Below are 13,197 nucleotides of genomic sequence, written 5' to 3'. Positions count from 1 at the left end.
AAAGGCAACATCTCTGAAGAAGGGGATGCATTTGCTAAAAGTCTTAATAATCTCTGGTAAATGCACAGGCCACTGCTCTGGTGTTGTCAACTAAGTGGTAGTCATTGTCAGGAAACAACATGCAATGATGGTTGAAAGCATGGATCCTGCAGCCAAAGAGATCAGGATTTCAATCTCAGCTCTACTAGTCTGCATGACTAGCTGCATGATCCAAGACAGCTTTCCTTGTCTGCTAAGTCTCAGTGTCCTCATCGAAAACAGGAATTATCATGTAACCTACCTCATAGGGTTGTTGTGAGGATTAAATGCGGTAAACGATTCAGAACAGTGCCTGGCAGATGTTGACTTAATAAAAGTATTTTGCTACTAAATATATTCTGCTGTCGATACTATGAAAATAAGCTCACTTGTACCAGAAGTAAAGCAAACCAATGAAAAATACCAGGTAACTTAGGAAAGCCTGCTTGGGCTGAAACAAAACAAAACCCAACACCAACAAACAAGTTTTTTTTATCGCTTTTGTGTCAGGCACTATGGTATGTTTCTTACTTATATTCTTTCATCAGTCTTATGAGGTAGTAGGAATTAGGACTTTCATTTAACAGATAAAGAAGCAGAGGCTCTGAGAGAAAAATAGGCCGTCCAAGTTAATGCAAGTAGTAAAGAGCACAGCCAGAATTGAATCCCATATCTGACTACCTTTTAACAAACTCCCTATGATGGCCAGTGGAAAGTTGATCATACCTGTTAAAATCATGGTGAAAAAATAAGAGTTTCTCTGGCTAAAGATTGGGAACAGCTACTTGTGGACTATTGCAGTGGTTTTATATTACCCTAGAAGGGAGTAATGAGATTATACTAATTATTTGTATAATTTCAAAAAATTTAATGAACATTAGATATTTAAGTGACATAAGGGTTTTAGGCTATTATTTAATAGATATAACATGGAGCCAAATTATGTCCATACTCTGTGGAAAATAATTTTAAAAAGGCTCTTGATATTGATAAGACTTGGTTTCCTGGAATAGTTTGGCCAATTCCACCTATTTTCTGGTTAGAATCTCAGTGGAGGTTGAAACACAAAACAGTTAAGTTGATCATGGGGTGGGGTTGAGAATAAGATTTCATCAGAGACTTCTGTCTTAATTTTTAATTTTCCCTGTGTTCTTGTCTTCCTCCTTTACAGATGTTGAGGAAACTGTGTCCAAATTTATCACATCTGAGATCTCCTTCAATGTATATATGTTCCACGGTGGAACCAACTTTGGTTTCATGAATGGGGCCACATATTTTGGGAGGCACAGAGCTGTTGTCACTAGCTATGGCAAGTGCTTGCTGGTATGGTCACCTCCCAGCATAAGTCGTACTGGAGCTTTACAGAGGAGGCTCCAAAAGCAAGTTCTGAACATCACTGAATTCTTGACTTATAACCTATGCTGAGCATTCAGGATATTCCTATCTATTTTCCTTTCTTCTGTGATGTTCATAATGCCCCCAACAGGCTGTCATTGCAGTAGATGGGGTGCCTCAGACCTAGAGCCCTGCTTCACTCATCATATATACTGACCCCTTGACTTGAACCTTCTAAGACACACAGTATACAAATGGTGGTTGCTGGCACTGATAGACATACCTAGGCAATCCAGATTGAGGGAAGAAAAGGGTGTACATTAGAAAGTAAAACAGAAGGATGAGTCCAGTGCTTGGCAGCCTCAGATCCCCAGGAAGGTTGTGGGGAGTGTTCCCAGAGTGGCATAACACACCCTCCCCAACACACACACACAGCTGGGATGCACTGGTCCAGGGGGTGGGGAAGATGTATCTTCTATCTCCCTCTGGTAGCCTTGGCCCATCTCATGCCAGCAGCGCTGAAACAGGGTCTGTTGTGGATGATTGCCTGGTCAGTGACAACACCCTGGTGTCTTGCAGACTATGATGCTGTGCTGACAGAGGCTGGGGATTACACCGAAAAATATTTCAAGCTTCGAAGACTCTTTAGATCTGTCTTAGGTATTCAGCAATCATTTTAATTTGAGGGATGGCTCTCCTCATGAGGTGGAAGGGTGAGGGAAGGGAAAGTTCCCCCATGGGCAAAAGCTTGGAGCCTTAAGGCCAAGGGCAACCTTAAGTTCAAATCCCAGTTTTCCCACTTAAAAGATGAGTGGCTTTGCTTGAGTGTTTCAAGCCCCTGAAGCCTATTTCTTCACTGAAATATGAAGACAATGATATTCATCTCCTATAATGACTGTGAAGATTAAGTATGTTACTATTTATAGAGCTCTTAGTATGATGGCATGGTACCCTCACATACAATAGCAAAAGCCATCCTATTTAGTTTTATTTATTTAAATAAAGTTAATAATCTACTATGTGCTAGAAAGTGAGCATTGTCAGAAGGCACAAGGCAGAGTTCTTGCTCCCTGAGAGCCCTCAGTCCATATGACCAACATTACTTTATAGCTATCCATGCATACAAAACTCGTTCCAATTTAGTTATTTCCAGTTTCTTATCACTCTTGGAGAAGTATACACATATGCTAGGATAGAACCCATTTCTCTTGTTGGCTCTGGGATATGAGAGTTCATGGGTAGGGATGGGGAAATTTGGAGAAGGCAGTAGTTATTTCAGGCACTTTTTGCCCCATGGCTTATTTTCATTTCAGCAATGCCTCTGCCCCCTTTACCCAAGCTCATTCCCAAGGCTGAGTATCCTTCTGTGAAACCATCCCTTTACTTGCCACTGTGGGATGTCCTACAGTACTTAAATGAGGTGAGTATTATCTGGCACTGGAATAGGGGGTTGGCTATTGGGGGCATGGGGGAGAAGGCTTTAGGCCACAGAGTAGAGATTCCTTCAAGGACTTTTTATTGGGAAGGGTGAAAATAAATCTTTTAGATTTTGTCCCAATTTAGAACTATGGGGTAAGAACCACAAACTTTTTCCCTGGGTAGACTGTAAAGGGGTTTGAACTTGAAGAATGAGTGGGGGTGGGGGAAAGCAGGATATTAGAGGATCCTCTTTCCCTGCTCAGATGAACCATCTGGTAGATGCTCTTAGGTGGGACTGCATGATCCATATGGGAAAGACTGAGAGCCAGGAACCCATAAAACTGAGTTTCTGACTCTTCTTCACCATCAAATAGGCCAAATCACTGAACTTTTATATATCCATATTCTCCCTTTAAAATTAGACTACCTGTTCTATTTTGAAGAAAAGGTGAAAATTGTTTGAAAAATGTTGACTCTTGAATTCATATTAGCTTCATCTCTGCTATCACTGTTTTAGATAAATATAGTTATTGGCACATTGTAGATGCTAACTAAATGTTTGCTTTAGTGCATAATTCTTATTTGACTTCAGTTATGTTAAAATACAATTTATTCACTTCATTAATTCTCATGATTACAACAATTGTTCCCTCTACGATGCTCCTGTTATCCCCTGAGTTTCCTGGTCAGTGGAGATGATGCAAATTATCATATAGAACTTGTTTTAGTATTTCTTATCCAAAGAACTGTTGGGGACCATTAGGAGGTACAACAAAAAATGACAAGGGCCTAAGGAAGAAGGATCCCAATTTCTCATCACCCTGGCTCATGTCTCTCTCATAGCCAGTTATATCTAATACACCAGTCAACATGGAGAACCTCCCTATAAACAGTGGAAATGGCCAGTCCTATGGATTCGTGCTTTATGAGACTTCTATCTGCTCTGGAGGTTCTCTCCACGCTAATGTTCAAGATACAGCACAGGTAGGTGTCAACAGGCTATCTATGAAGGTAAGCAGAACCTGACTCTGTTATTGGGGAGAGTAGTCATTGGTCAACTTTACTATAGGTGGTATTTTCAAGCACCTACTATTTGTGAGGCTTTGGGAGTATAAAGTCAAACCAAAGAGAATTGTTTTTGGCTTTATCACAACTTAAGCCTATGAGGTCCTCCCGTTCAGCTTCTAGCCATCTGTGATCACCAAGGCTAGTCTCTTCCTTCAAAATGACCTGCTTCCTAAACCAGAGCCTCTCTTCTTTCTTCAGGTGGGCCTGTAAGTCTGATGCTGGCTCTTCTTTTGCAGGTGTTTTTGAATGAGATAAGTATAGGACTTCTGGATGATCATACTAAGGAGTTGAATATTCCTAAAATCAAGGTATGTGATTCAAGAGTCTGGGTGCTTCCCTAGACCTCTGACTCAAATGCAAGCATAGCCTGGTCCTGAGATAGACTACCTCCTTCCTCTGTCACTGCCCTTTGGTATTACTTCTCACTTGGGGTTCCATCAACAAGTACTTAGGGCTATAAACGTAACTGCATCTCCCAGGGCCAGGTGTAGCAGAGTTGCAACATACATGCTTCAGTGTAAATGGAACTTTAGGACCCATTAGGCCCTGAGTCAAACATCAGCCCCTGGTTGGGTCTCTGATCAAAGGTGCACAGCTGAGTCTCTCTGCCTTTCCTAAGGCAGACCAGCAAATGAAAGGGAAGATTGCATTTGGAACAGGAACACAAAGGGTCCTTATGAGAGAGGAGGACTGCTGCACTCTGGAGCCCCCTTTTCTCCCATTTGCTTGTCTTTCCATCTGGGACTCAGAGAAAAGAATGGGTTCTAGCATAAAAACTCTGTGAGGCCATGTAGTCTCTGTGAACTGGTCTATCCCAAGCAGGAATGCCAACTTCCTTTTTTTTTCTTTTTTTTTTTTTAGGAATGTCGACTTCTAAGGATCCTGGTAGAGAATCAAGGACGAGTCAATTTTTCATGGAAAATTCAAGATCAGCGGAAAGGTAGGAAATAGGCTATAATCTCTTTTTGTGGTTACTTGGATCCTAAGATTGGGGCAATGTGCAGTTGGGAGGAGAAAATGAGCCCCTTGAGCAGTGGGATACCTAGGTCCCAGGACCAAAGACTCCCTCTCCTTTGTCCTGCCTTCTTCAGGTCTCCTGGGTAGAAAAGCAGAACAGTTAGATTGGGCCCTGGCCTATTGTAGAGCAGGGCCCAGTCTCCCACTGGGAATTTCAGAGAAAGTTCTGATACTAAGTGGGAAGCTTTCTTAGTAATATGGAACCATACAACAGGAAACTTTGGGTCATAGCAGGTCAGACAACTGTTTGCCCTCCTGGCTGATTCCTTGTCACAGGCATATACAGTCAGCATTTCTTTATCCCAGACACTGGAGAATGTCCAGTCCCTGTCCATATTTTTTCCTACCCTCACCTGCAGGATTAACTGGATCAGTTACCATCAATAACGTTCCCCTGAATGGTTTTGTTATCTATTCTCTGGAAATGACAATGAGCTTCTTTGAAAGGTATGTTCCTCCTTACACCCAATAAGCACTTGGAAGGATCAGGGGGCTTACAGATGTCAAACTCTTTACTTTGCAGATTAAAAGCTAAGATTTGGAGAACTGAAATGATTTACCCAAGATTATAGAGTGCTTTGGGGTCAGGACTAGAACCCCAGAACAAGTCTTCTGACTCCTGATTTTAATGCTTCTAGTCTAATATATCTCCCTGGATCAGAATCCTAGTCCCTGGGTGGGGAAATCTAGGTGTTGGCACTAGAGTGGAGAAGGGGTCTTTTCTCTTCTTCAAGGCTCTGTTCTTCCTCCAGGCTCCGCTTTGCCACTTGGAGGCCTGTCCCAAAGAGCTATTTGGGCCCTGCCTTCTACCTTGGTACCTTGAAGGTTGACTCTTTACCCAAGGACACCTTCCTGAGTCTACTGGTAGGTGAGCTACCCTCATCTGTTCTGGTGTCCCAACCACTTCTTCTTTTCAAAAGAGTTTTTTTTTTTTTTTTTTTTTAAAGATTTTATTTATTTATTTGCGAGAGAGAGAATGAGAGACAGAGAGCACAAGAAGGAGGAGGGTCAGAGGGAGAAGCAGACTCCTTGCTGAGCAGGGAGCCCCATGCGGGACTCAATCCCGGGACTCCAGGATCATGACCTGAGCCGAAGGCAGTCACTTAACCGACTGAGCCACCCAGGCGCCCTCAAAAGAGTTTTAAAGCAAAGCCATAGAGTTCCTGGCAGGAATGTTTCCCCATTTTCCTTCTTTTTCTCTTCCTCATCTCTAATAAGACTTCCAACATTTTTCAGTCTTCTTAATGTATCATTATTTAAAAAATAATAAATCAAAACACAATGGAAAACCTGAAACAATAAGATAGAGAGAGCAAATGATGGAATTTCTCCTTCCAAAACACCCTCCATTCCAATTCCTTTCTACTTTTCAGAACTAAACACTACCGCACTACCCATGTCACTGGACCAAAGTGGCTGCTCCTTGCTTAGTTATAGACAGACTACACCAAATGGAGTTGCCTCACAAGTCATTTATTTATACAAACAAGGAGATTGTGGGGAATAATTTTCAAAGTTCTGTCTCCCTGAAGATGGGAAAGCAGACCCTTTTATTAGGGCTTGGGATGAATATTTAGAAGGGGATTTTAACATCATCATGAGGCTGAGGTCACTTCTGGCACTTTCTGGTTCATCTGCACAGGTGTGGCCCTCAAGTGTTTCTTTTTCTATTCTAGCAGTCCATTAGTTCCTTTCTAAAAGGTAAAATCAACAGCTAGGCAGAAGCCTCTAGGAGTTTAGTTCCTAAAAGATAACATTGACAGGCAGAAGCTTCTACTAGAAATTTCCTGAATTCAGGGGGTTAGGCTGGTGACACCAACAGTTTGTGGGATTTCATATATAACTTTGCCTAAACATATACACAATTACTTTTTACACTAATGGGTTCATTCCCTAAATTATATTCTGCAACTTGCTTTTTAAAAATACTATACCTCGTATAGCTTTTTATATATAAACACACATAGTGACATACATGCACATAATAAATGCACAGTTCAATAAATTATCACAAAGTGAACACCATGTACTTCTTTTGAGATGAAAAAAATAAAATATTGTCAGCACCCCTCCCAATCACTGTCTCTCCTTGTCCCTAAAAGTGAAACATTATCTTGACTTCTAGCACTCCAATTCAGTGCTTCCCCTTTTACTTCATGTAAATTGAATTGTATAGCATCTTTTTTCCTGTGGCTTCTTTTTTGCTAAGATTCAACCATTAAGTGATGTGTGGTGATTTATTCATTTTCAGTATTGTATGGGGTTCCATTTCATAAAATACCATACTTTATTTAACCATCCTACTGTTGATAGACATTTGTATTATTTCCAGTGTTTGGCTATTATAAATATTAAGACTTCTTTTGTGTTTATGTTTGTGACTGAGACATCTTTGTCATGTTTTGGTACCACGTTTTAAGACCCCCCATAAATGATTTGGGAAGTACAGTCTGTGTAAGCCTGGTATTACTTACGTATTTGGTAGATTTCACTAGTGAAGCCATTTAGGGTTGGCTTTTTCTTTGTGGGAAAGTTTGTAAGTGTGGATTAAATTCCTTCAAAATTAAAGTACTAGTCAGATTTTGTTTCTTTAAAAGTTAATTTTAGGGGCGCCTGGGTGGCTCAGTCGGTTAAGTGTCTGCCTTCGGCTCAGGTCATGTTCCCAAGGTCCTGGGATCCAGCGCTGCATCGGGCTCCCTGCTCAGCGGGGAGTCTGCTTCTCTCTCTCCCTCTGCCCCTCTCTCTCCCTCTGCCCCTCCCCCTGATTCGTGCTCTCTCTCTCAAATAAATAAATAAAATCTTTTAAAAAAAAGGTTAGTTTTAATAAAATTTATTTTTCTGGGAATTTTTCCATTTCCTTTGAATTTTCAATGTGTTATGTTTAAATTGTTCATTTTTAATGTTTAGATCATCTGTAGTAATGTCTCTTTTTGTCTTGATAAGTTTCATCAGAACATTACCAAATTATTAATCTTTCAAAGAATCAGTGGTTGGCTGTGACTTTTACCATATTATATAGTTTTTTTCTGTTTCATTTCTGCCATTGCTTTATTATTATTATTTGTATTATTTTGTTTTTTTGTGAAATCCTGCACTATCTTTGCAAATTTTTTATAGATCTGAAACTATTTTAAAATAAAAATATATTAAACATTTTAGTATGTTTCTAATACATATTATTTTAATTGTTCAACTTTTTTTTAAAGATTTTGTTTATTTATTTGAGAGAGAGAAAGCACAAGTCGGGAGGAGGGTCAGAGGAGAGCGAGAGGGAGAAGCAGACTCTGCTGATCAGGGAGCCTGACATAGGGCTCAATCCCAGGACCCCAAGATTGTGACCTGAGCCGAAGGCAGATGCTTAACTGAATGAGCCACCCAGGTGCCCCACAACTTTTAAATACTAATAATTTCCCCTATCACGTAGTCCTATTATTTTGCATTTTAAAGTTTTTTATTCAAGTATAATTAACATCATGTTATATTAGTTTCAGGTGTACAATATAGTGATTCAGCAATTGTATACATTGGTGCTCATCAATATAAGAGTACTCACAATCTCTTTTATCTATTTCACCCATCCCTCTACCCACTTCCCTTCTGTCAACCACTAGTTTGTTCTCTGTATGTAAGAGTCTGTTTTTTCACTTGTCTCTTTTTTCATTTGTTCATTTGTTTTGTTTCTTAAATTCCACATATGAGTGAAATCATATGGTATTTGTCTTTCTCTGTCTGACTTATTTCACGTAGCATTTAGGTCCTCTAGGTCCATCCATATTGTTGCAAATGGCAAGATTTCATTCTTTTTTGTGGTTGAGTAATATTCTATTGTGTGTGTATATATATATATATACACACACACACAAACACACACACACACACACACACACCACATCTTCTTTATCCATTCATCTCTCCATGAACACTTGGGTTGCTTCCATATTTGCTAATATAAATAATGCTGTAATAAACATAGAGGTACATATATCTTTTTTATTTATTTATTTATTTATTTATTTATTTTTTCATTTTTAAAATTTTATTGTTATGTTAATCACCATACATTACATGATTAGTTTTTGATGTAGTGTTCCATGATTCATTGTTTGCATATAACACCCAGTGCTCCATTCGGTACGTGCCCTCTTTAATACCCATCACCAGGCTAACACATCCCCCCACCCCCCTCCCCTCTAGAACCCTCAGTTTGTTTCTCAGAGTCCATAGTCTCTCATGGTTCGTCTCCCCCTCAGATTCCCCCCCTTCATTTTTCCCTTCCTGCTATCTTTTTCTTTTTTTTTTTTTAACATATAATGTATTATTTGTTTCAGAGGTACATATACCTTTTTGAATTAATGTTTTTGTTTTCTTTGGGTATATACCCAGTAGTGGAATTATTGGATCATATGGTAATCCTATTTTAAATTTTTGAGGAACCTCCATACTGTTTTCCACAGTAGCTGTGCCAGTTTGCATTCCCACCAACAGCGCATGAGGGTTCCATTTTCTCCACATCCTTGCCAACACTTGCTATATCTTGTTTGTTTGTTTGTTTGTTTATTTGATACTAGCCACTCTGAAGGTGTATTTTGTTTATTCTACTTTTTATCTTAGGAGTTATCTTCTTTCTTTTTGTAATTTCTTGAGATGGGTGCTTAGATAACTGACTTTTAGTCTTTATTCTTTTTAACATATGAATTTAGGTGATTTTTCATTTAAGTATGAATTTGGTTGTATCCCATAAGTTTAAAACATTTATTGAGGTGAAATTTACGTTAACATAAAATTAATCATTTTAAAGTGAACAATCCAGAGGCATTTGGTACATTTACAATGAATGCAACTCTTCCTTATATCTAGTTCCAAAACAGTTTTATAACTCTAACAGGAAACCCTGTACCCATTAAGCACTTACTTCCCATCTTCCCTTCCCCTCAGCCCCTGACAAACAATAATTTTCTTCCTGTGTCTATGGAATTGCCTATTCTGGATATATATTCCATGTTTTTATATGTTTTATTTTCATCACCAATCACTTCAAGTATGTTACAAATTTCCTCAGGATTTTTGCTTTGGCCTCTGCATTATTTAGAAGTGTACATGTTTCTTATTTTCCAAATATTTGGATACTTTATAGTAATTTCTTTTGTTATCAATTTCTTGTTTGACTGCACTGTGGTCTGAGAGCTTTAAAATATAACGCTTGTTTAGTCCAATATAGGATCAAAGTTATAAAGATTATTATGTATACTTGAAAGAATGGGTATATTCTGCATGTATTAGATCAATGTTCTATATATGTCAATGAGTTCAACTTTGTTAATTACCTTATTTTAAATGTTTTATGTCTTTATTGATTCCTGTTTGCTTTATCTATTAGCTATTGAAACATTGTTTGAAAATTTTCCATTATGGTTTTAAATTTTATTTCTCCTGTTATTTCATCAATTTTGCTTATATATTCTGAATCTATACTTCAGCTTTTCTATATATCATTATCACTCAGAGTAGATTAAGAATTTTATTATCAGGAGATGTTCCTCTTTATCTCTAATAGTGCTTCTTGCCTTAATGTCAAATTTTTCTGATATTAATAGAGCTATAGTAACTTCCTTTCACTTAAGGTTTATCTATTTTATCTTTTTCTGTTATTCTTTTATTTTTACAATTCCTTTATATTTCAGAAAGTTTTCTTATAAATATCATACAACTGCTTTATTTAATGTCCAGCAATCTTTGTTTTTTAACTGGAGCATTTCAGAGGCTCCAATTTTATGTTAGAACCATTTTGTTATATCTCCTTTTGTCTCTTCCTGTCTTGTCTGTTTCTCATTCTTCTTTTCTCTGAGCTTAATTTTGAAAACTTTCTTTCCTATTATTCAGTTTATTAATTCTATATTTAGCTATATTCTCTATTTAGTTGTATCTAGTCTGCTATTCAAAACATCTGTTAAATTATTAATTTTAATTATTACATTTTTTAATTTTAGAATTTTCATTCTATAACTTTAGACTTTTTTATAGTTTCCATTTCTCTGTCAAAATTTTAGCTCTTGTCTTTGATCCCTATGAGCATACTAATTTAATAGGCAATTCTTTTAAAGCCTGAGACTTATAAATCCATTATCTGCATCACCTGTGCATCTATTTTTATTGTCTGTTGTTCCTTGTATTTTATTTTATTTTATTTTATTTTTTATTTTTTTATTTTTTTTAAAGATTTTATTTATTTATTTGACAGAGACAGAGATAGCGAGAGAGCAGGAACACAAGCAGTGGGAGTGGGAGAGGGAGAGCAGGCTTCCCGCCGAGGAGGGAGGCTGATGTGGGACTCGATCCCAGGACCCTGGGATCATGACCTGAGCCGAAGGCAGACGCTTAACGACTGAGCCACCCAGGCGCCCTGCATTTTTTTTTATTATATTGTCTTCCCCACCCCCATCTGCTTGATTTTTTTTGAGTTCCAAAAATTATATACGAAAAATGCTAGAAATAACTTAAAGCCTAAGATGATGTCAGAGAATTTACATCCATCTCTGGAGTTGATTAAGTGCACTAGTAATCACCTTACTACAATTACGAGGATGGAAATGATTTGAATCAAGGCTTCTATACAATGGCCAGACTATTTCTAGTTCACTCTTCTCCTTGGTTATAGGCCCTCAGGATCACAACCCACAATGTAAATTATTTAATAAGGTTCCTTGGTATTCAGTTTTTGTTCCCTAAGCTTGTGAGGCTATAAAATGTTCTGCTCAGCTTCTCAGCCGTCTCTTCCTGAATAAGCAGATGCCTCTATTGGAAAAACTGTCTCAATGTCTTCTTGTCTCTCAGTTTTCTTTGCCTAGATCTTGGTCCTGTCACTCATCATTGTATTGCAAGCAGATTTTTAAAAATGTATAGCTTTTATAATGGTTCTTAGAATTAGCATTCATCTTTATTACCTAATACTTATCTCTGGAAACAGAACAACTGTTTTTAAAAAACCATAGCATTATATATCATGGGTCAGGAACAACAGTAGCATTAGCATTAAAGGTTTGGTACATGTTTTTCTGTCATCCCTACACCAGCTACAGCTTAGTAGAGTTTCTAGAACATCCCATTCTAAACTCACTGCCACTTTCAGTGCCACAAAGCATTGAGTCTTGCTCTCACTCCCAAAAGTGCCTTAGGTTTTACCTTGCCAGTGTGAATCTGTTCCTATGTCTTAAGACTCCATTCCTTTCAGACCTGGAATTCTGGATTTGCATTCATCAATGGACGTAACCTTGGGCGATATTCAATTATTGGACCTCAGGAAACACTTTACCTTCCTGGTGCTTGGCTCCATCCAGAAGACAATGAGGTGAGTCATCCCTACCCCTGCTTTTATGTTTCATAAACGTTGAGATCTGCCTTCATCCCAGAATTCAATTCAGTGTCGTTCTCATCCTATACTGAATAGGCTTACACTTTCTTACTGTCAACCTTTCTCTTCTCCCTAGATCATCCTGTTTGAGAAAAGGAAGAGTGGTTCATACATACAAACTACAAATGAACCCATGCTGTAAGACTGTGTTATAATACATTTCTAGGATTGTTAGAGTTCATCTACAAGCATTTTTTTTAGTTGGAAGATTTATGTTGAGAATATCAGTGTTGCCTACAATAGCAAAAATGTAAAAATAACCTAAAAAATAAAAAAGGAAATTGTTATGAATATTATAGTATATCCACATGATGCCTATTTTTAGGCTTTAAAAAGTCTTCAAAATATTTAATGACTGATTTACCTAAATGCCTAATCCTTAGCATATTCTCATTCTCTAATCAAATGTGCCTTTAGGCAGATATGAATAAAATAATAACAAATTTTATTTCTGACTCTTCATATTCAGTTGGAAGGGAGAAAAGAGTCTCTGGCTTAAGAGAGAGTAAGGATTACTGCTCTCTCTATGCCAGAGAAAGTACCGTATATGCTGATTGGCAAATTCCTAGTGTGTGTGTGTGTGTGTGTGTCTGTAAAAGGGAGGGAATACAAGGTGCCATGAACAATGTCTTCAGACATTTCCCTACAGTCTGCGTGTCTCCAAGGTGCCTTTATGGGTCATATGAATCAGAGAAGGTATAGCAATTTGGTTGCTTGTTTCTGACAGGTATGACAGCAAAGCCTGGCATGGAGCACTCTGTGTCTTACTATTCCTCAACTATCTGGATATAGTCAAGGCTCTTACTGATAGTGGACAAATATTAGTCAAATGAACTTCCTCAAATGACACCATTGGAAATGAATCACATTTTTATAATCAAATTATATCACATGACCTAAATTTGAACCATTGCACTATAACAAGATCTTAT

At 38.0% G+C, this 13,197-nt stretch overlaps 1 protein-coding gene across 1 annotated transcript in view; it reads left to right on the top strand.

Annotated features, from left to right (window-relative positions):
- Positions 1–12,407, top strand: part of LOC118533091 (beta-galactosidase-1-like protein 3) — a 98,568-nt gene extending 86,161 nt beyond the window's left edge. The window contains exons 11-20 of the mRNA XM_078057509.1: positions 1,190–1,327; positions 1,933–2,013; positions 2,667–2,773; positions 3,616–3,756; positions 4,077–4,148; positions 4,702–4,780; positions 5,217–5,304; positions 5,610–5,721; positions 12,086–12,202; positions 12,342–12,407. Of these exons, the coding sequence (XP_077913635.1) occupies positions 1,190–1,327; positions 1,933–2,013; positions 2,667–2,773; positions 3,616–3,756; positions 4,077–4,148; positions 4,702–4,780; positions 5,217–5,304; positions 5,610–5,721; positions 12,086–12,202; positions 12,342–12,407 (1,001 nt within the window). The remainder of the gene's footprint in view (positions 1–1,189; positions 1,328–1,932; positions 2,014–2,666; positions 2,774–3,615; positions 3,757–4,076; positions 4,149–4,701; positions 4,781–5,216; positions 5,305–5,609; positions 5,722–12,085; positions 12,203–12,341) is intronic.
- Positions 12,408–13,197: the final 790 nt, after the last annotated feature.

Source organism: Halichoerus grypus, chromosome 11 (genome assembly GCF_964656455.1).
Source record: "Halichoerus grypus chromosome 11, mHalGry1.hap1.1, whole genome shotgun sequence".
Classification (NCBI taxonomy): domain Eukaryota; kingdom Metazoa; phylum Chordata; class Mammalia; order Carnivora; family Phocidae; genus Halichoerus; species Halichoerus grypus.
The sequence above is the reverse complement of the archived record's forward strand: the minus strand, read 5'-3'. Positions and strand labels throughout refer to the sequence as shown.